This window comes from Dendrobates tinctorius, unplaced genomic scaffold, assembly GCF_039654945.1.
Source record: "Dendrobates tinctorius isolate UK_male_01 unplaced genomic scaffold, ASM3965494v1 ptg000158l, whole genome shotgun sequence".
Classification (NCBI taxonomy): domain Eukaryota; kingdom Metazoa; phylum Chordata; class Amphibia; order Anura; family Dendrobatidae; genus Dendrobates; species Dendrobates tinctorius.
The window spans coordinates 28,977,060-29,001,115 of record NW_027361825.1 but is presented as its reverse complement, the minus strand read 5'-3'; the positions used below and the strand labels follow the sequence as shown (position 1 = coordinate 29,001,115).

The 24,056-nt window shown below is 47.6% G+C and overlaps 1 protein-coding gene across 9 annotated transcripts in view; it reads right to left on the bottom strand.

Moving 5' to 3' along the window:
• LOC141052026 (cytochrome P450 2G1-like) overlaps positions 1-24,056 on the bottom strand; it is a 42,151-nt gene that overhangs the window by 5,762 nt on the left and 12,333 nt on the right. For all 9 annotated transcript variants that reach the window (XM_073549203.1, XM_073549200.1, XM_073549202.1 and 6 more), the window contains 4 exons: positions 21,486-21,635; positions 19,980-20,140; positions 19,705-19,881; positions 17,913-18,054 (listed from right to left, as the gene is read on the bottom strand). In XM_073549203.1, the coding sequence (XP_073405304.1) occupies positions 17,913-18,054; positions 19,705-19,881; positions 19,980-20,140; positions 21,486-21,635 (630 nt within the window). The remainder of the gene's footprint in view (positions 1-17,912; positions 18,055-19,704; positions 19,882-19,979; positions 20,141-21,485; positions 21,636-24,056) is intronic.

The following is a 24,056-nucleotide window of genomic DNA, read 5'->3' as shown; positions in this document are numbered from 1 at the left end:
GATGTCACCAGCGGGGACCCAGGACCTCTCCTCTGGGCCGTAGCCCTTCCAATGCACTAAGTATTGCACGGACCCTCTCACTAATCGGGAATCAAGGATACCTTGGACTTCGTACTCCAAGGTACCCTTGACCAAAACTGGAGGAGGAGGGGACTGGACAGGTTGAATTGGGGAGCGGTACGTTTTTAGGAGGGATTTGTGGAAAACGTTGGGTATTTTGAAGGACTGAGGGAGCTTTAAGCGAAAGGCTACCGGGTTAATTACCTCCAAAATCTCATAGGGACCAATAAATCTGGGGCCTAGTTTGGCAGACGGTACCTTAAGTTTAATGTTCTTGGTAGACAGCCAAACTTTGTCCCCAACTCCCAGGTGCGGCCCCTTGGACCGCCGTTTATTTGCCGCCGAAGCCTGTCTGACTTGGGAGCCTTTCAAGTTTGAGTTCACCTCTGACCAGATGGTCCTTAAGTGATGTATGGATTTCTCTACCCCCGGGAGGTCCGACATCTTAGCCGAAAATGAACCAAAACGTGGGTGTAAACCAAGATTACAGAAGAACGGGGTGGTTTTGATGGATTCTTGGTATTGGTTATTTAGGGCGAATTCGGCTAACGGGAGATGTTCCACCCAATCAGATTGATGTTCCGAAACATAACAGCGGAGATACTGCTCTAGGCCCTGGTTAGTGCGCTCAGTTTGACCATTGGTCTCAGGGTGGTAAGCGGAGGAGAAGGATAATTCAACGCCAATCCGTTTGCAGAACACCCTCCAGAATTTAGAAACGAACTGGGTTCCTCGGTCGGACACGATATTCACCGGGGCGCCATGCAGTCGTATTACATGAATAACGAACAATTTACTCAGCGTTTCTGCATTAGGTAGTCCAGACAGGGGAACAAAATGGCACTGCTTACTGAACCTGTCTACCACCACCCAGATGCATGTCTTCCCTTCTGAGGGTGCCAGGTCAGTAATGAAGTCCATGGAGATGTGGGTCCATGGACTCTCTGGGGCAGGCAAGGACTGGAGCCAGCCGGCAGGCCGATTATGGGGGGACTTAGCATGAGCACAAGTTTCGCAAGCCAGTACGTAATCCTTGCAGTCCTTAACCACCGTCGGCCACCAAAAATTCCTGGTCACTAGTCTGGCTGTATTATTAACACCAGGATGGCCTGCCAGGACAGAGTCATGCGACTCTTTCATAACTTGTAGACGCAACGGGGCCGGAACGAACAATTTCTGGGGGGGCGTCGTGTCCGGGACTTGTTCTGAGGATCTACGGATCTCCTCCAGAAGGTCCAGAGACACGGCCGACATGACTATCCCATTGGCCAGTATTGGGACTGGTTCCGAGTCCTCAGCCTGTGAGGGGCAGAAACTTCGAGAGAGGGCGTCAGCCCTTACATTTTTCGTCCCTGGACGAAACGTGATCACAAAGTTAAACCTTGAGAAAAATAAGGCCCACCTGGCCTGCCTAGGATTCAGTCTTTTAGCAGACTCCAAGTAGGTCAGGTTCTTGTGATCTGTGATCACGGTAACCTTGTGTTTAGCACCTTCGAGAAAGTGGCGCCATTCTTCGAAGGCCCACTTTATGGCCAACAATTCCCGATTCCCTATATCATAATTTTTCTCAGTAGGGGAGAATTTTCGGGAAAAGAAGGCACATGGGCGGAGTTGAGTGAGAGAGGCAGTGCCTTGGGAAAGCACTGCACCTACCCCAACCTCAGAGGCATCAACCTCTACCACAAAGGGGCGATCTAGATCAGGCTGAATTAATATTGGGTTGGCAGAAAAACACTCCTTTAAAACAGAAAATGCCTGAAGTGCCTCTGGCTTCCAATTAACCACGTCAGCCCCCTTCCGGGTCAGATCCGTGAGCGGTTTGGCGATCTCAGAGAAGCCTTTGATGAATTTACGGTAGTAATTAGTAAATCCCAAGAATCGCTGCAGCGCTTTTAGAGTTTTAGGTTGTACCCATTCTCTAATGGGTCGGATCTTGGCAGGATCCATGCGAAACCCCTTAGCAGAAATCATGTACCCCAAAAATTGTACCTCCTCAGCCATAAAAACACATTTCTCCAACTTGGCGTATAGAGAATGTTCTCTAAGTCTCTGGAGTACAGCACGGACATGTTGCACGTGTGTAAGAACATCAGCGGAGTAAATCAGGATGTCATCCAAATAAACCACTACATATACCCCACAAATATCCCTGAATATATCATTCACAAAGTGTTGGAACACGGCGGGCGCGTTACTCAATCCAAACGGCATCACAAGGTACCCAAAATGACCAAGAGGTGTGTTAAAGGCTGTTTTCCACTCATCCCCATTTCTTATGCGAACCAGATTGTAAGCCCCCCGCAGATCAAGCTTAGTGAACCAACGGGCTCCTAGTAGCTGATTAAACAGATCAGGGATGAGTGGAAGCGGATACTGATTTTTCACAGTAATCGCGTTCAGCTCACGATAATCAATACACGGTCTGAGTCCACCATCTTTTTTTTCTACAAAGAAAAACCCAGCCCCTACAGGTGAAGTGGAGGGTCTAATAAAACCTTTTTGCAAGCTGTCCGCTATGTAGTCCTTCATGGCTACACGCTCAGGACCAGAGAGGTTAAATATTCTCCCCTTAGGGAGACGAGCACTTGGAACCAAGTCTATAGGACAGTCATACTCTCTATGAGGCGGTAATTTCTCAGACTCCACTATGGAAAAGACGTCCTCATAGTCCCTTAATGCGTAAGGTATAAAGGGTGTTTTAATTTTAATTTGGTTCACTGACAGCGACATACAGTGATTCTGACACTGTGGACTCCAGCGCACGATATCCCCTTGGTGCCAGTCAATAATAGGATTATGCTGGCGCAACCATGGCATACCCAACACAACTGCATGTGATAAATTGGAAATAACAAAAAATGACATATGTTCTGTGTGTAATGCCCCCACTGACATAACAATCTCTGTAGTAACAAATTCCACTCCACCCTGGATAATGGATGTACCATTAATCGCCGTGGTTTGAATAGGAGCATTAAGCCTTAAAAGAGGTACACCAAGTTTCCTAGCAAGCAAAAAATCTATGAAGTTGCCTGCGGAACCACAATCCACATAGGCCTTCACACACAAAGATTTCTTTGAAAATAAGAGAGAAACGGGTAACAAAAGTTTAGCCGCATTTGCGGGCAATACCTGAGCCTCTGGGACAGCACGACGAGAGCTGCCCAGAGGCAGACGTCCCAGGAATGTGGATTTCTGACGCTCAGCATTTCCCTTGAAGCCTCCAGGCTGCAGCATGATGGTATAGAGAGATGGGAGTATTCCTTCAGGCTGTGCTCTGGAGCAGGTGTAGGCCAGGTAATCAGCTCAGGGGAAAACAAAAAATCAGGAGACTGCTTTTATATATGATGGAAATATACACAAAAAGCAGTTCTTTTTTGGGCCGGATATAATGTGACGGCCGTCTGCGAATCTGGGCTGCAGTGGGGACAGCACCCCGAGTAACCCCGAGACCCTTAACCCCTATACAGGGATCTGGAATTGTAGCAAGGCCCAGGAGGTAGCTGTCTAGATTAGCAGTGGACCAGAGCAGGACGGCCACCAAGGGGTCAAAACTAAAACCCGTAATCAAGGTCAGGATGCAGGAGTCTGAGACCAGGGCGCCGCAGAGGCACAAAATCAGCAGACAGAGGGAGAGTCAAAAGTCCAGGCCAGGGTCAGTAAAACCAGGAGGGCAGCGAGGTACAGAATCAGCAGGCAGAAGGAGAGTCAGGAATCCAAGCAAAGGTCAGCATCAAAAAGTCGGAAGAGAGGCGGAGGTACAAAAACGGCAGGCAATAGAATGGTCAAGAATCCAGGCTGAGGTCAGAGTATACACTATAGCAATTCACACAGTAACACGCAGGGGAACCAAGAATATATCCGGCGGCTTGCAAGACCAGTCCCCAGGTATTTGAGGGATCAGGTCCTCCCTCACAGGTTCCCGGCCTGATGATGTAACCAGGACCGCCCCCGGACCAGGCCAGATGGACATGCAGTAAGCCCTACATGACTGACAGAGGGGCGGAGCCTGCGCCCACCAGATGCCTGTGCAGGAGCCCCCTCTCTGCCACCACCCTCACCCTGGAGCGAACCACGGCGCCTCCCAGTGGCTGAGGCAGGAATAGCCGTCCCCGAGTCCGACGGCGATGTGACGGTCCGGCGCCCCCGAGTGGCCGAGACCGGAACTGCAGGCCCTGAGTCTGGCAGTGACGTCCGGCGCCTCCTAGTGGCCGACGCCGGAACAGCAGGCCCTGAGTCTGGCTGCGACGTGACAGTGTGTTGGTGGTGGATCTGATGGTAGTGGCAAGAGCAAAATAGGACTGAATGCAGGAGGTGTTGAGCCTGCGTCATCGTCTGGCTACATAAGGCATCGAATGCTTAGTTTTCTAGGAGTTGGCAAACCGCTTTTAAAGCCAGAGCATCAGGAAAAAGTTTTGTCTTACATTGCTGACTCAGCCTCCAGCTCTATCGCCTCCTCTTCTTTAGTTGTAAAAAGTAAAAGCACCGAGTCGTCATTGGAGGCTCATGTTCATGAACCACACCTTTCCTTGTGTCCTTCACCCCAACCAAGATTGAAGGATGACGCAGGCCATACTACTGATTACTCCATGGAGCTGTTTTCACATACCATGCCTGGATTATCAAGTGAAATGGTGAATTACCCAGGCCAAGATGAATCTGACATGGAGTGCACTGATGCACAGCCGCTGATGGATGATTCTGCTGCTACATTCACTCAGAGCACTACATTGTCCTCGCAGTGTACAGAGCCAGATTCTGACCCTGATGAGACTCAGGTGCCCCTTCCCGCACACTATACCACCATACACGGTGACACAGAGGAAGGTGCACATGACATAGAAGAGGAGGTGATGGATGACCCAGTTGTTGACCCAGATTGGCATCCATTGGGGGAAGAGGGTGCTGCTTCCAATAGCTCAGATGAGGAGCATCCACAGCAGACATCGACATCGCAACAGCTGTTATCTGGCAGGCCCGGAGCACTCCAAAGACAGGTTCCAAACATCAAAAGAGTTGCTGGACAGCTTGTCCAGAGGGTCAAAAGATCACAGTGTGCTAGGCCGCAAAATGTCTGCCAAAGTAGGAAGAGTGCAGTGTGGCACTTTTTTGAACAAAATCCTCATGATCAGGCCAAGGTTATCTGTAAGAAGTGCGCAAAGACCTTTAGCCGAGGGAAAAATCTGAAAAATTTGAATACCAGTTGCATGCTTAGACATTTAACCAGCATGCACTTGCAAGCGTGGACACAACACCAAACCTCAAGTGCCACATGTGCAACTGATCACAACGAAGGTAGTCAGCAACGCTACATTGTTTCCCCCACTGTAAGCCCACCGGTTAGCACAGCAGCAAATGTTGAGGTGTCGTTGCAAGGCCACAGCAGTCAGGGAATCCCACTGTTATATCAACGAAAGACTGATTCTAGGCCATCAGAAAGAACACCAACTCCATCACCATCATCAACCCTCTCTCAGTCCGCCCTGTCCACCGCTACTTCCACCATATGCAGCTCTCAAGTCCAGCTCACCCTCCCAGACACTATGAGTAGGTCAAGAAAGTACTCAGTCTCTCATCCGCGTACACTGGGTTTGAACGCCCACATTGCCAAACTAATCTCGTTTGAGATGATGTCCTTTCGGTTGGTGGAAAGCGCAGCTTTCCGCGAACTCATGGCCTATGCAGTACCACGCTATGACCTACCCAGTCGCCACTTCTTCTCTCGCAAAGCCATCCCAGCCCTCTACCATCATGTGAAAGACCGCATTGTCCATGCACTCAAGCAGTCAGTGAGCGGAAAGGTGCACCTCACAACTGATGCATGGTCCAGTCGGCATGGCCAGGGCCGTTACGTGTCCATCACTGCACACTGGGTTAATGTGGTGGATTCAGGGTCCACAGGGGACAGCGTTGGTGGGACAGTGCTGCCTAGCCCACGGTATAGGAAACAGTTGGCTGTAGGCGTTCGACCCTCCTCCTCCTCCTCCTCCAGAAGCGAAAGCTCGCCCACAGAGCGCAGTCGTACGAGCACTCCATCTGCAGCTGCCACTGTTGCACACGAGGTGTCCCCCTATCGAGCAGCTAGTGGAAAGCGTCAGCAGGCAGTGTTGCAGATGATGTGTTTGGGCGACAGACACACCGCCGAGGTGCTGGCCGAGTACTTGAAGCGATAAACTGAGTCATGGCTGGGCAGTGTACATCTTGAGGCAGGCAAGGTAGTTAGTGATAACGGGTGTAATTTTGTGGCAGCCATAGCCCTTTCAAAACTCAGCCACATACCTTGCTTGGCTCACACCTTGAACCTGGTGGTGCAGTGCTTCCTCAAAAATTATCCGGAGTTAACAGCCCTGCTCCAGAAGGTGCGAAGACTGTGCGCGCACATCCGCCGGTCGCCTGTACACTCCGTTCGTATGCAGAAGCTGCAGCGATTGCTCCACCTTCCCAACCACCGCCTCATTATCGACATTGCAACAAGGTGGAACTCCACCCTGCACATGGTGGAGCGGCTGTGCGAGCAGAGGCAGGCCATAATGCATTTGTGGGAGGATACACGGCCAGGCACTTTGAGAGCAGACATGGAGTTGACCGGTGTGCAGTGGTCGAAGCTGAAAGACCTCTGTAAAGTCCTTCAGTGTTTTGAGGAATGCACATGGCTGGTAAGTGCAGACGACGCCATCCTAAGCATGAGCATCCCACTTATGCGTCTGCTCATGCAAACTTTGACGCACCTTAAGGAGCAGGCTTCTGCAGCCAATGTTGATGAGGAGGAAGAGGAGGAGGGAATCCTTGATGACATTCAGCCATTGTCTGCTCAGGGACCTCTCCTGGACGAGGTGGAGGAAGAAGAGGAGGAGGAGGATGATGATGGGGATGATTACTTAGGGGAGGAGGATGCATCTCGTGGGGCAAGTGAAAATGTTGGCGTGGCAAGGTCTGGTACAGGGTTTGTGCGTGACTGGAGGGATGTGGATTTGCCAGAAAGTGCTCCTCCAACCAGCACTCGCAGTGCATCATTGACACCGGAAACATTGGCCCACATGTCAGATTATGCCTTGCAGATCCTAAAAAGGGACCCCCGCATTGCCAAAATGATGAACGATGACGACTACTGGTTGGCCAGCATCCTGGATCCACGCTATAAAGGCAAATTACAAAACATCATGCCACAGGAGAACCTTGACCTAATATTGGCTAATAAACAAGTAACTCTGGTAAATCGGTTGCTTGAGGCATTCCCAGCACACAGCAGCGGTGATGGTTCTCACACGAGCCGTACGGGCCGGGGGCAGCTTGGCAGAGGTGTTCGTGGTGCACACAGCAGAAGTGGCGTTGGAGACAGGGGTTTCATGACAATGTTGTGGACTGATTTTTCAAGTACCGCTCACACAACTGGTAATACTGCATCGATGGAAAGTGACAGGAGACAGCAGTTGTCAACTATGGTTACAAACTACTTTTCCTCCCATATCGATGTTCTCCCACACAGGTCATTCCCCTTTGACTATTGGGCCGCTAAACTGGACACCTGGCCTGAATTGGCACAATATGCCTTACAGGAGCTCGCTTGCCCAGCTGCAAGTGTGCTATCGGAAAGAGTCTTCAGTGCAGCTGGATCAATCCTGACAGAAAAAAGGACCCGTCTGTCAACCCAAAATGTGGATGATCTAACCTTCATTAAAATGAACCACGCATGGGTTTCCAAGGATTTTGTCCCACCTTCCCCTGATGACACATAGGGTGACAGAAAAATGGCTTGCTTTGGTCCACCTCTTCCTGGGACTTGACCTATTTCACCTTTTGCATCAGCTGAATGTCCAACATCAACATATGCCACTTTCTAAAACTCCCTAACTGTGCTGCCTCCCCCCCCATGGCCGGGGTCACCACCTAGCGCACGACACCATGCGAGTGCCGTTGCCCTGGACAGGTGGGTAGGCCGACTCTTGGGCGCGGGCACTGGCACAGGGTCCTTCATAGTGCAATCAAGTGTCTCTGACGGTGGTGGTGCACACCCGCCGTCAGACACACCGCCGTACTATGAGGGGCCCAGTGCCAGTACTGACGCCCACGAGTGGGCCCCCCTTGCTTGGGCAGGGCCCCAGCATTTGCAATCTTTACCTCTCCCTGCTCCTCCGCTGTGTAGTCTGGGCCGTCAAATCCATACTGTGCCTGACACCGTCTGAGCCTGTCTCCTGATGTATAGACATATATTTTGAATGTGTACGCTATCCATACATGTTATCCGGGGAAACGGTACCCTTTCTAACCTTTGTGCAATCACTTGCAATCCATACTGGGCCTAACACCGTCTGAGCCTGCCTCCTGATGTATAGACATATATTTTGAATGTGTACGCTATCCATACATGTTATCTGGGGATACGGTACCCTTTCTAACCTTTGTGCAATCACGTGCAATCCATACTGGGCCTAACACCGTCTGAGCCTGCCTCCTGATGAATAGACATATATTTTGAATGTGTACGCTATCCATACATGTTATCTGGGGATACGGTACCCTTTCTAACCTTTGTGCAATCACGTGCAATCCATACTGGGCCTAACACCATCTGAGCCTGCCTCCTGATGTATAGACATATATTTTGAATGTGTACGCTATCCATACATGTTATCTGGGGATACGGTACCCTTTCTCACCTTTGTGCAATCACGTGTAATCCATACTGGGCGTGAGAACGGCTGGCGAGCTGTTAAGCAAGCTACAGCACCTGTGGTTTGCACACGTAAGTTTTTCATTTTTTCAGGAATGACGGTTAGGCCTAATTCCGGAACTGCGGTTGACCTGCACTTACTGGGAAATCATTGTTCGCAGGTAATAATTGTAATCAGTGATCCCCATCACTAACGTTGTTCAGCGGGTTATCTGCACCTATAAGCGACAAACGCTGGCCTTTTCAGTGTAGCGCACATGCAGCCACGGACATGTAAGGGCATGACACACCAGTTATTGGCCAATCTCATGTGCCAGAGCCTCACGTGTCCCTCTAGTAAGCCGGACTCGGACCGCGGGGCATGACGGAGTCTCGTTCGTTAACGGAATTAAGCTTGCAATGTGTGCATCTGTTCTGTAGCTGGCATGGTTGAGGTTTCCCAGGTGGAGTCGAATTTAACCGTAGGCTCCACTCCTGGTGGTGCCCTTCTGGACATTCCTTTAAGGTTCAGGTTTGCAACCATACTGCCCACGTAAAACAAACACTTTGCATTCATGAACGCTGTTTGGAGGGTCATGACTCGTGGGAATAACGCCGCCCAATCAGTTAACCTGCTAGAGAGATCGTTCCTTGCTCCCAAGCATGACATCACACTCCCTAGGAAGAAGGTAATGCCACTGTGGCGACCGTACTCCTGGGGGCGACACAAGTGCACTGATGCCCAGCCACTGCTCGATGAATCTGCTGGTACATTGACCCAGACCACTACATTCCCCTCGCACGCCACACGACCTGAATCTGACCCTGATGAAACTCAGGTTACCCTTCCCATATACAGTTCCATCTTACACGGTGACAAAGAGGAAGCTGCAGATGAAAGTGCAGGTTCGGCCCACCCGCCATCAGACACACCACCGTACTATCAGGGGCCCTGTGCCAGTGCCGTCGCCAACGAGTGGGCCCCCCCTGCTTGCTCAGGATCACAGCACTTGCAAAGTTGAAATACTGTGCAGTGAGATGGAAGATGGGGACGACGAGGAGTCCAGACAAGTACAGGGATTCCCTAGCGAGGAGACTTATTTGATTGTTTTCAATGTTGGGACAGCAATTTTTGGGGAGCACTATACTCTGGAGAATGATAGATGGGGCCCACCATACACTGGAACATTCCAAAGGTGGACATCAGACACTGGAGCAGCATTTACAGGGCCCATTATACACTAGAGCATTAGAAATGGGGCCCATTATGTTTGGAGCATTATTTGGGCCCATAAGACAGTGGAGCTTCATCCATGGGGACCAACATATACTGTAGCATTATGTGGAGCTCATCATATACTGTTTCAAACATTATATGGGACCAATGATTCTGTATGGAGAAATAGATGGGCCTCGTCATGAGATGTAAAAAGTGAAGTATTTTTCATTGTACTATACCGCTATTTCTCTGCCGTATCGGAGCATGATGAGTTGTGGTATGTGTTAAAGGGGCGCTCTTTCGCCCAGGGCACATGAAAACCTGCAGCCAGCCCTCCCCCCCACAACTTTAGCCAAATAACCCCCATTTTTCAGTGCGTAACTTGTATTATGAAGTTAATTAAGGTTGACAAGCTTAACTAAGAAGAATTGATGCTTTTGGCATTCAAATGAGCACTGTAGGTGTGTTTCCTGTCCTCCTCTCACTGCCGACTTTTATTCCCCATTGACTTACATTGGGTTTCGTGTTTCGGGACGACCCCGACTTTTCCCTATAATCGGACGATCTTGCTCGACCCGACTTTTGGAAAAGTCGGGTTTCACGAAACGAAACTCGACCCTAAAAAACCAAAAGTCGCTCAACTCTATCCATTACCTTTTATTGCTATATTATATGCATTATTGTGAAGACACACAGAATTTTATTGTATAGAAATGGCTTTGTGTGCATAGAAAGGTGGTCATCTTGGGTTGTCCACATCAACATGGCTCTAGTTTGGTTCCACCAGGAACTGCCATTTCCTGGATTAACCAACACAGGATTCAGTGCTCCATTGTGCTGAAGTCAACACATATTAAACAATTCCTGTTTATTGGAAGGAATTATTGCCCACTAGGACATTTGGAGACGATAATTACTTGGATTCCATATTTTCTCTGAGAATAGTCGTATCATTCAAGAGTCTGAAAAAAAGCATTGTTACAAAATCCATGCAGTTTTTCTATACCATAAGTGGAGGTCATATTACATTTTGACTAAAATAATTGTCTTTTGCAATGATATGGGAGGATTGCATCGGCATATACTGTATCCTAAACCATGGAACTGTAGGTGATAAAGGGGCCATTTTATGATTTCGCTAAACACTTTTATAAATATGTGCTTGATAAAATCTCAGCTTTGGACAATTTGTACATGTTAGTGGGTCGCCCTCCCAGGGCTGTAGGGTACTCGGTAGAGTTGAGCGATACCGTCCGATACTTCAAAGTATCGTATCGGATGGTATCGGCCGATCTTTAAAAAAAGTATCGGTATCGCCGATTCCGATACCGGAAGTCCCATTCAAGTCTATGGGACTTCCGGTATCGGAATAAGAAAAACCCTTTCCTGCCCTTGTACAGCCTCTCTGGGGTCTGTACGGGCCTTTCGGGGGGCTGTGCCGGCCTGCCAGGGGGTCTGTGCAGGCTCCGGTGGTCTGTGCCGGCCTGCCGGTGGTCTGTGCAGGCTCCGGGGGGCTGTGCCGGCCTGCCGGGGGGCTGTGCCGGCCTGCCGGGGGGCTGTGCAGGCATCGTCCGATGGGACTACAAGTCCCATCGGGCGATGCCTGCTACCATGACAGTGATTGACACATTAGCCAATGATGGGACAGTAGTAGTCCCATCATCCGGCTAATGTGTTAAATGTATAGAAAAAAAAAAAAAAAAAAAATTACATGCTACATACATACAACATGCATACTACATACATGCTACATTCATACTACATACCACATACATGCTACATATATACTACATGCATGCTACATACATACTGCATGCTACATACATACTACATGCATACTACATGCTACATACATACCACATACATGCTACATATATACTACATGCATGCTACATACATACTACATATATACTACATGCATGCTACATACATACTGCATGCTACATGCATGCTACATACATACTGCATGCTACATGCATGCTACATACATACTACATACATACTACATGCTACATACATACCACATATATACTACATACATACAATACATTCATACAATACATACATAGACATACAGTACATATAACATAGAGTAACATACTTACCAATACTTGTCACATTGTTCCCCGAAGCCATTGTCTTTTCCGGGATAAATATTAACATAACAAACCACAAAAATACTCACCCACGATCCGAAGCAGTCCACGAGTGTGTCCCACGACGATCTTGGGTAGAGAACTGCAGCATCAGCTGTTGCTGCCGTTCTCTACGGGCTGCAGGAATCCAATGACGGAAGGTAGGTATCCTTCCGCACTGTATTCCTCCGCCACTTAAAAAAAAAAAAAGTCCCTAGTCTCACTTTATGCCATTGCTGTGTGGGAAATTCCCACGCAGCAATGGCATAAAGTGAGACTAGGGACTTTTTTTTTTTTTAAGTGGCGGAGGAATACAGTGCGGAAGGATACCTACCTTCCGTCATTGGATTCCTGCAGCCCGTAGAGAACGGCAGCATCATCTGATGCTGCAGTTCTCTACCCAAGATCATCGTGGGACACACTCGTGGACTGCTTCGGATCGTGGGTGAGTATTTTTGTGGTTTGTTATGTTAATATTTATTCCGTAGACGACAATGGCTTCGGGGAACAATGTGACAAGTATTGGTAAGTATGTTACTCTATGTTATATGTACTGTATGTCTATGTATGTATTGTATGAATGTATTGTATGTATGTAGTATATATGTGGTATGTATGTAGCATGTAGTATGTATGTAGTATGTATGTAGCATGCATGTAGCATGTAGTATGTATGTAGCATGCATGTAGTATATATGTAGTATGTATGTAGCATGCATGTAGTATATATGTAGTATGTATGTAGCATGTAGTATGTATGTAGCATGTAGTATGTATGTAGTATGTATGTGGTATGTATGTAGCATGTAGTATGTATGTAGCATGCATGTAGTATATATGTAGTATGTATGTAGCATGTAGTATGTATGTAGTATGTATTGTATGTATGTAGTATATATGTGGTATGTATGTAGCATGTAGTATGTATGTAGCATGCATGTAGTATATATGTAGTATGTAGTATGTATGTAGTATGTATGTGGTATGTATGTAGCATGTAGTATGTATGTAGCATGCAGTATGTATGTAGTATGTATGTAGTATGTATGTAGCATGCATGTAGTATATATGTAGTATGTATGTAGTATGTATGTAGTATGTATGTAGTATGTATGTAGTATGTATGTAGTATGTATGTATGTAGTATGTATGTAGTATGTATGTAGTATGTATGTAGCATGCAGTATGTATGTAGCATGTATGTTGTATATATGTAGTATGTATGTAGCATGCATGTAGCATGTATGTAGCATGTATGTAGTATGTATGTAGTATGTATGTAGTATGTATGTAGCATGTATGTAGCATGTAGTATGTATGTAGCATGCATGTAGTATGTATGTAGTATTTTTTTTTTTTTTTTTTTTTTTAACATTTAACACATTAGCCGGATGATGGGACTACTACTGTCCCATCATTGGCTAATGTGTCAATCACTGTCATGGTAGCAGGCATCGCCAGATGGGACTTGTAGTCCCATCGGACGATGCTTGCACAGACCCCCGGACATCAGCACAGCCCCCCGGCAGGCCGGCACAGCCCCCCGGCAGGCCGGCACAGCCCCCCGGCAGGCCGGTACAGACCCCCACAGGGTGCACAGACCACCGGCAGGCCGGCACAGCCCCCCGGCAGGCCGGTACAGACCCCGGGCAGTCCACACAGCCCCCCGGCAGGCCGGCAGAGACCCCCGGAAGGCCCGAAATGACGGCGCATCATGATGCGCACACACCGCGCATCATGATGACGTCAGGCCGTCAATCAACTGAACTTCCGATTCCGATGCCGAATTCCGATATTGAAAAAATATCGGAAGTCGGTATCGGAATTCCGATACAGCAAGTATCGGCCGATACCCGATACTTGCGGTATCGGAATGCTCAACACTAGTACTCGGTACTGGGCCGGTCTCTCAGCGGGGATTGTCACAGCAGCGGTGACCCGGTCCATGGCCCTGGGCGCCCATGTAAAAGGGGTTGAATTGGGAATAAAGTTTATAAGTGATTCGTGATGCCACCTGTGGTGTTCGGCAATGGAGGTGTTAAGCCGACGCTGCAGCCAGATCTTCTGGGACAGATGGTGGGATGCAGCAATGATGGTGTAGCCCTCCACAGGCAGGGCTGTAGGTCCCAGGGCAGTGTAGATAAAGGTTTAGGAAGAGGGTGCAGTGTTTGGCACAGAGATGTAGCAGTGCTGAGGATGCCGCAGGAAGGAGGCAAGGACACAACAGGGTGCAGTTTCTTTACCTTTACTTGGTAAACGCAGTCCAGGGTCCTGGTTACAGATGGCACAGGAGCAGGCTAGCCTGGAAGCAACTCGGGGATCTCTCTATCAGATGTTTTGTGTAGTCTCCTTCCTAGCGCTGGCTTGAGGTACATGCAGTACTTTGTTACACTGAAGTTCCTCCTTCTTATCTTCTCTTAGAACTACCTCGTATGGCAGACAGCTGTAGCCATCTGTCTCTCTAGGCTCACCCGTCGCTGTTGTGCCTCAGAGTCTTAGGTGGGAATAGAGCATTTACAGCTTCCTATTCCTCTGGTTTCTGTTGCAGGACCTTCAGTAACCATACACCCGTGGAGACCATGCTCCAGATCATGTGCTATCACTGGGAGGGAGCTCTCTCTATTCTCAGCTCTACCTCCAGCTTCTCTCCACACGTCCACACACGTGGCCCTCCTCACACTAACTCCTCATTTCCCTTCCCGGCCCTCAGAGAGCACTCCTCCCCCAATTCTGGTTCAGAGCTCCCTGTTGTGAGTTCATTTTTCCCTTCACCATTGAGGTCTGATGAACTCCCTCCTCTGGTGAAGGAAGGTAGTGAGGCTGATTATCAAACACCTGGGCAGCTAGATGATAACTGGGTGGCTGGAATTGAGGACTGGATATAAGGCTGCCGACGCCCTTCTTCCTGGCTGGTGATTTTCCTGCTGGATTCTTGGAGACCAATCTGATTCCTGCATCTCAAAGCTAAGTTTTTCTGCTCTGCTTTGTACTCTTCAGTTCTGTTTTTGTTTTGCCTTGTTTTTTGGGAGTTCTGCCATCCCCGGCCAGGGGTGAGCTGAATTCCATTTTTGTCTCTGATCTGTTGATCTTTTGCTCTGTCTTCAGAATGTACCTGAGTGCTGATATAGTCTTTTGAAGCCTAGCGACTTCAGGGCCTGTTTTTCCTATCAGTCGGTTGGCTCATTTTGATAGGGTTTTTGCGGATGGCAGACAGCAGCTTTCCTATCCTGTCCTATGTAATTAGCTTGGGCCCCATCATTTGCTCAACCTATCTTTCTATCTGTGTTAGTGTTTTCATCTTGCTTCACCGTCATTATATGTTGGGGGCTGCCTATTGCTTCGGGGTCTGCTCTGGGGCAGTTTAGTTTTTCCCCTTTCTGTCTTTAGGCTATGTAGTTCTCCGGCTGTGATCGAGGGGTCTAGGGCACCGTAGGAACCCCCCACGGCTACTGCTAGTTGTTGTGGATAGGTCCAGGGGTCTGCAATCCGATAGCTGCCAACCTCTCTGGTTTTTCTGGACTTAGCTGGTATTTTGTTTTTTCCTCCTTCGGTGACTCATCATAACAGCTCCCTCTGCTGGCCTGGAGTGGGAACTGTGTTGCATGACATGATTAACTGTAAGACTATGTGCACACGTACCGGATCTCTCGTGGAAATTACTGCGAGAATTCCGGAATTCCATTCCGCGGGAAAATCGCATTTTAAATTCCCACGATTTTCCTGCGGATAAACTAGCATTTTGCAAGCGTAATTAGCTTGCAAACTGCTAGCGTTTTCCAAGCGATCTGTAGCATCGCTTGGAGAACTGATTGACAAGTTGGTCACACTCGTCAAACATAGTGTTTGACGAGTGTGACCAACTTTTTACAACTGAGGCCGCCTATGCAGCATCAGTAGTAAAAGATAGAATGTAAAAAAAATAAAAAATAGTGTTATTCTCACCTTCCGACGTCCCGCGCATCCGTTCCCAGTAATCCTTTGTGAAAACGCCCGCGATGACGTCCGTTCTCGTGGGATCGTGATGTCTCGCGGTAATTCGCGATGACGTCGCACGAATGACCGCGAGACTTCGCGATCCCGCGAGAACGGACACCATCGCGGGCATTTTCGCAAAGGCTTACTGGGACCGGGAGCGTGGAGAGAGGCGGGAAGGCTGCGCGGGATGCCGGAAGGTAAGAATAACAATATTTTTTTATTTTAAATTCTATTTTTTACAGGGATATGGTACCCAAAGCCCGGAGGACAGTCTCCTCATCCTCAATTGTTCTGCTTACTTTCCGCATGGTGTGCACAGCCACATGCGGGAAGTGGAACAATGCATTCCTATGGGTGCGGGATCGCCGCGATTCCGCAAATTAATGAGCATGCTGCATTTTTTACCGCGAAGCGATTCCGCCGCGGTAAAAACCGCAGCATTAGCACAGCATTGCGGAATCCCATAGGAATGCATGGGATGCTTATTTTTCGCGTTTTCGCGGCTAAATCGCGCGGTTAAAACCGCCGCGGAAACGCGAAAAAAACGCCACGTGTGAACTCAGCCTTAGAGAGACCCTTCATTGCCTCCAAGCCTGACATCACCCTCCCTGGAGGAAGGCAATGCCACTGTGGCGACCATACTCCTGGGGGCGCCACATTAGACTGGGGTCACATGGCCATAGATTCTCTCATGTGAGAGAATCGTTATAATAATGCTAATGTCACTCAGATCAAACTCTGTCAGCTTTTGATCTGAGTGTCATCTGAGTGTGATCTGACTCTCGCATTTGAGAATCACAGCACATGTGCGGAGAAGACGGAAAACTTAATTTCTCCATCTTCTCCATTGTTGACAACCGTGTGCAGTCCAATGTTTCATACGCACCCAAAGACTTGAATGGATGCGCATGATTGGATCATCAGAGCCACATGCAACATACTGCGATTTTCTCATGTTGAAAATTTCTCCATCCTCTCTATTCTGTCAGTCCGTGTAAATTGAACTGATCAGATGCCATGCGAGTGCAGTCCAATGTTTTCCATGGAAATCATTGACTTTCAGGGCCGAGTGTGATCCAAATATAGGTTCAAACTTGGGTATGCTGCGATTCTTTTTTTTCCTTGGACATGGAATAACATGGCATCGAGTGTTATTTGTCAAAACAATAGATAGCACATATCTTATTATTTTGGTGGTCTGCATGAAACCTTTGAAGGATCTAATGAAAATAATCTGATCACGAAGTGCTGTCCTGCTGGGACCAATGGTTGGGAAAGCTTTCAGTGTTTAATTTTCCAGAATGTGGCCTTACACAATGCCCATTCCAATCAATGGGTAGAGCAGTATAGGACAGGTCCTACATTACGAGAGATGCTCTTTTTAGCCACTCTCCTCTATATCTAAAAGATGGGAAGGAGATCCTAAAGGGAATCCTACTTGTTTACTCCTAAATCGTCTTTATGAAGATAGAGATTACCAAGCTTACAAAACCTATAACGACATCCATGTCTAGTGTTACATTTAGGTTGAGCAATAGTAGCAAATCTTCCTAAACTCTTCCTTATGTAATCTGCGATCATCATAAAAGAAATCTTCTCGCGTCAGATTAGCGGATCATTTCCTTTGAAAGACTATTCTAATTATAAAAACGTAGCTGTTTTTCTTCCAAAAACAGCAACATGCTTGTCCACAGTTTTGTCTGGGATTGCAGATCAGTCCCATTCACTTTAACCAAGCTGAGCTACAAAACAAGATATAACCAAAGAACAGGTGTGCCACGCTCTTATTGTTGGAAAGTTACTATGTTTTTATAATCCTTTTCAGCCCCTTTAGGTTTTACCAACCCTCGGATAAGAAATGGGAAGCACTTACTTTCCACGTCTGGATATTTGAGCAGGTAGAGTAAACCATTCTTCAGTGTTGTGCTTGTTGTTTCTGTGCCAGCGAAAAAGAGGTCGATGACCGTGCCAAATAAATTATCAAAGTGGAATTCAGTTTTTGGATTGCTCTTCTCCTGCAAAGTCAAAGAGTATTTGTAAGTGTCTGTCATAGACAGTTTGGTTGGCTTATTTTATGATGAGCTATGTATTGCATATTTGTTTTCCTAAAATAATTTATCTTTATCTGCTCTATTATTACTCTATTGACTTGTAGCTAAGCCCCGAACTTCACCTGCATAAGCCAAAAAATATCTGAGAAACCTCTGACAAAGGGAGCGGTCCGGTCCAATGAACGTCTTTTTTCGGCACCTTCTCAATCCTTGCAGCTGTTGTCCTCTTAGCTTGGTTGATGTGGAAGATGTACAACAAGGGTGAATGGGGGGTAGTTATGGCCGAGTTATTTAAAGGCACAGTGTACAAAGACAGAGTCCACTGAGCACACGATCAGCGAGCACCCCCGGTCCCTTGTACATAGATAGGTGGGACCGACACAGCTTTTCCCCAGAAGTTACTTTCTCTTCCTTTGGTCACAGCAGTCCAGGTAATTAATAACTTTTATTGAACAAGGATGAAGGATGGACAAAAAGACAATTTCAACACTGGCTTCCTGCTCTCTCCCTGACACTTGCTGTGGCCATACCCACAACGGCCGTAGCACCCGAAGTTCGCAGTAGTCCAATCGCTGGAATCTGAGCACCTGAGACCCTTTCAGCAAAGGTCCTTCCAAAGTCCTGGGGGCCTGTGTTGTAGTCCTTCAGTCTGTAGGAGTCTTTGGTCCGGGAAACAGATGTCTCCCATCCGGGAGTCTGGCAGTGCCCCTTCTGCAGTACACGTCTGCCCTGGTCGACGTACCCCGGCTCACTGACTTCGAAGCAGCTGTTTCCTGTTTCTGCTCTGCTGCTGGCTCAGCTCATAATATTAACTGTTGCCTGTCCCTACTCTAAAACAGTGACACATAAGCATCGACATAACATGTACATACTACCAACAGTAGTTAAAGGGGAACGCCCCACATTACACCATACATTACAGATGTATCATATGATGGCACATAGCATAATATCACAAAAGCACATTACCATAATAAACATATAACATATGTATATAAAGCGCATGGGGGGGTCATATGGAAGGAGAGGAGGGCACAACTGAGGGGACCTGCCACCCCCTTACAGATGCATTTTATGTCAGTCACAGATCGCTGTGAATCTTGCACCTGCACAGTTGAAGCACCAGCCAGCACAGGTGCTCTATACTCTGCTATTCTTAGGACAGAGCAAAGTCCTGTACTGCACATGTGCTGGCATGGCTTTACTTCTGGGTCAATAGGTACCAGCACAAGTACATCATAGAACCTTGCCCTGCCCTTAGTATGGCAGAGCATACAGTCCCTGCGCAGACTGGTGCTTCAACTGTGCAGGTACACGATTCACTGTAATGTGTGGATAACATAGGATGCATCATCCACATCAAAGAAACCAGGAGAAAGCCAGTTGCACTGACTGAGGAGGCGTGAAAAATGAAAAAAAAAAAAAAAAAAAAAAGACATCCTTCGGACTGGACCACACCCTACGCCAGAAGTATATAAGGTATTTTTTGGCATATGCAGTGGGAATTCGGGGCTTAGAAACCGATCAATGGAATGTGGTAACACTGTAGATAAAAGGTGGTGTATTTTGTTTATACTTTGAAAACTCAGAGACTGTTTCCTTTTAATACGTCACCTCCTCCATCTTTATTAGGAAGCAGTCAATGAAATCCCGAGGAAAGTTTGGGTCAAGTGTCACTTTGTGATTTTCCAAAGATTCTGCAATAAAGTCTTTTAGTTTCTCCAGATTTGTAAATATCTTTTGGTGGGGTCCGGGAATAAAGCTGAGGGTCTTGGGAAAGATATTGAGAAGCTGAAAATCATAGAATATGTGATAATTTTGCCATCCATTCTACAGTAGGGCAAGTTCACCAAAGACTTTACCAGGAGTTGCGTAAAATATTAACTTACAATTCCCCAAGTGGAAGACATAAGTAAGGTTATTTCTTTTAGTAAAGTAAGAAGGGTCCTAAATTTTGCATCTTCATAGTCAAAACGTTCTCCAAACACAACTGAGCAGATAACATTGGAGACAGCCAAGGTCAGCAGATGTGTGGGGTCAAAGGGGGTGCCTGGAAGGAGATGTTCAAATCTGTTAAATCAATTACAGATGTCACCTTTCTCAACTTTGCTCTTGACTCAACAACATACAGTATGTGCTGTATAGCGAGAAGAGTAGCTAAAATCTCTTCCACACGTTGTGAAATTCTTCCCCACGAATAGACCTGCTCTATGGATTTTAAGATCTGTAATTTATTGTGGTCTTCACTCTTGTAATTCTAAAACTGAAACTCTCAAAAACCACAACAAAATCCACGTGATGAACTTGTGGATTTGCTGTGGAAACAATACATTTAATCCATAATGTGTGAATATGTAAAGGGTTGCTCTCAAGACTAGAGATGAACGAATTTGTTCGGATTCGGTTCAGAATACAATCGGAATCGAATATTGTTTTTGCAATATTTGTCGAACACAGCCGAACTTCAATAGAGTCAATGGGAGTAGAAATTACCGAATATGTTCGGAACTGATCATCAAACATACATTCGGCACCAATAGCATTCGAATATGGCACGAATAAGGCAAAGTCAGATTTCGGGGCCAAAATCCAAACAAATTCGCTCATCTCTACCAGTCAAGATGTGTCTTCAGCAGCAAATACTTCACAGCCTCCTTCACACAGGAATCCTGCTGGAGGGTAAGGCACTCCGGCTTGATTGACAGTTCTGGTGCTGTAGCTTTTTTTTTTTGCTAAGCTTCTGCTTACTACTGTGACACATTGACAGTCTTTGTCAGGGGCTTGTTATGAAGTTTCCACTGTTATCATTATATTTGTATATAGATATAGCAGGCCCTTAGCACAAACTCGTGGCTCATGTGAGCAATACAAAGGAGAACTACCCCAGAAATTGCTAAAGATGTGGGCTGGTGCTTGTGATTTTTCAGGACTGATAACAGCAGCTCTGGCTCAGGAGTTGACATGAAGGGGAGGTAAGCAGCTGTCTAACTGCTGTATAGAAATCAATGGGCTAGAGAGAGGAGACTGTGAACTTAAGAGTTAACTCTTGAACCTACAATTCAACTACTGCACATACTCAGCCAGGCTCTTTTGGGTGATCTCCTTGGCAAGAAGCTGTAAACTATGTAAGATAAAAGCTCTCATAGCAGGAGAATGATAGCAAATATAAAAAGTAAGTAAACTGCAAACTTCTTATATTTATGCTGTCTAACTATTTCAATTTTATTATATGAAAATACATATTTTATCTTTACCTGGAACATTAAAGATGTAATAAACCATGTGATATGTACAGTGCTTTATTTATATTATTACATTAAATTATAGCATAATTCTTCATTGCAAAACTGAAATAATGTATCAGCACATCTCCTCCTCCACTTTTTTTGACTCACCTCCATTCTTCCCAATCTCTTCCGTTAAGTATTGCGCTTCTTCTTGTATACGTTCTTCAATGCTTCTTTTCCCCATTCCAAAATTTCTCAGGGTAGAAAGAGAAAACCTGCGTAATTGTTTCCATCTTTCACCATTAGTCAATATCACTCCTATGATTAGAAGATCATAAACAGATTATGCAAAAAATTAAATTTGGAGCATATTTTGAGCACTTTGCGCACCAGAAAATGAAATCTATGGTAGATATAGGTGTAGGGAAGGTGACCTGACGGACGGACGGACTAGTCAGAGTGAAGAAGGAAAGGTTTGGACAGTGTGGGTAGATGTCAGGTATTACAGTGGGAAAACAGCTAGGAAAGTGTAGTGGACGTGCAGTACCTTGGGTTGGCCATTAGATGGCAGGGAGGTGTGTGAGCAAAGGACTTGACATCAGCTTAGGGCTTTAGAAACCGTTGGTCATGGGGGGCGGAGTGACAGTTTCAAGGAACCGGGTTAGCTATAAATACTAAGGGAGGGTTCCAGAAGGTTCCAGTCCCCAGGGGGAGCTCCAGTGACAGGAGAACTGCTACAGTCTGTGCGCTGTGAGGTGAATCCAGACCAGGGGGACTGAGGAGAGAGAACGTCAGGGGGGTGGTCCTGACAGAAAAGTACTGCAAAAAGGACGAGACAGAGGCGAAACATACCGTGTGGAAGAAGACGTCTGACCAGTAAAATTACTGTTGGTGTACGGGCCTAAGGTGGCCACAGTGACGGACCTGTCAGCAGCGTTATCAAGTGAAGTAGGGACGGTACGTGCATGTACGTCCCTGGTGCTAAGGTACGGTGTGTAAAGCGGGCCTAGAAACGGAGGCTCAGGAAAGTGAAGTGAATTGAAGTGAAGTGCGGTGTACTTCAGAGGCCATCAGGCGGACGGCAAGCGAATAAACCTGGACCTGTTGTACCCGAATGTTGCCTCCAATTGTCTCTGTACGTCTCTGCGCGGTATAACGAGGGATCACCCCCCTAGTCCGGCCCTCACACCTCTACATTTGGCGTAGTCGGCAGGATCGCCGCCGCTAATACATCATCTTCTGCGGCAGGCCTGCCTCAAGTAATGGAAAAGGGTTTGGACTATGTTGCATGGAGTGAATATACCTGTGGATTACAATTGGCTTACCTGTGGATTACAAATTGGGAGCGCTGTGGTGACTCCGTGGTGCTGACAGAAGATCCGGGGCGGTATCAGGAGCTGCGCAAGATGGCAGCATTACTACAGCGCAGGGGAGAGGTCCGGGTGTTTGCAGTCGTGTTGAATGGAGTGAGACCCCCTCCAACGTACCCCCGTGGACAGCAGTATGTGCCCGGAGGCTGACGCTCCCATGTACTGGACCCTAGCAGATGGGTGGAAAGGCCTGCCAATGCCCCACCCAGCAGGAGGAGTGGCACAGAAGAAAAGCTTGGCTGTAGCTGTCTGGCGCCATTCGATTGCTGCCCAACGGATGGTATGAGACGCTGCGGGTGGCGGGGCATCGGCCGCCTGGAGTGGCAATGGAGGCGAGAGATGGGGCAGAAATTGCCCTCAGAGCCATGGGTGAATCGCAGAATACTGAGCTGGGGAGCGGAGCCTGAGCGGAGTCATCGAGAGCGGCCGCCACCAATACCAGCAGAGGACTTCACAGCGGAGCTCCCGAGTCCGGAGGAAAGACCCGCGGGACAGTGGAGCGAGGGATGGAGGCTGCGGGTGAAGCCGCGTATTGATGTGATGGAGGCCGCAGCGCCGGGGAAGGTGAGAGTACCCCCGGCACCACCAGTGCCTCCGCCAGCGGTCCTCATCATTCCGCCGCAGCACGCTGCCCCCTGCGCACCGGAAGGCCTTGGTACATCGGGCCCAGTGGTGTATACAGAGTTGAGCGAGGCCCCCGCTCAGGTCCCGAAGATACCCTGCCCGGAGCTACCAGTGCGGCGTTCAGCCGAAGAAGACGCTGCTGCGCTCCCCTTGTCAAGAGCTGCCTTGTTGGAACCGGCCATTACTTCGGCTCCGTTAGAAGTTTTGGATGCGGCCTATCCTGCGGCTGCGGTATTGCCAGCGTTAGAACCGGCTGCGGCCTGTTTGACAGGCCCTGTTACTCCAGCCCTCAAGGACCCGGCTGTCCTCACCCAGTACCTGCCTCCATTTCGTCTCTGTTTCGTCTCTGTGTGGTAAGAAGAGGGACCACCCCCCCAGCTCGCCCTACCAACCCTACATAGGTTTCAGCTACAATTTACTGCATTTTTCTGATAGATTAGTTGAAACATTTAAAAAAAAAAAAACAAAAACACAGCTCATCATTTGTAGCAGCAGAGCTCCTTCTATGCAAGGAAGCCCCATGGTAGCTGTTCTGCCCATTCTGTGCAGCAAGATATTTTAAGTGCTGTTCCAGCTATGACCATTAGGTGTCATAGTTGCCCTTCACTTTCTTATTCACGTTTTTGGAATTTTCTGTTTCCCCAAATGGTTAACTTTTCAGAACTGCCCTTCTTCCTTCCCGGTTTTCAGCATGTAACCATTTCTACCGGTCTTCTGAGTAGCTCAGGTCAGCTCAGCTCTCTGC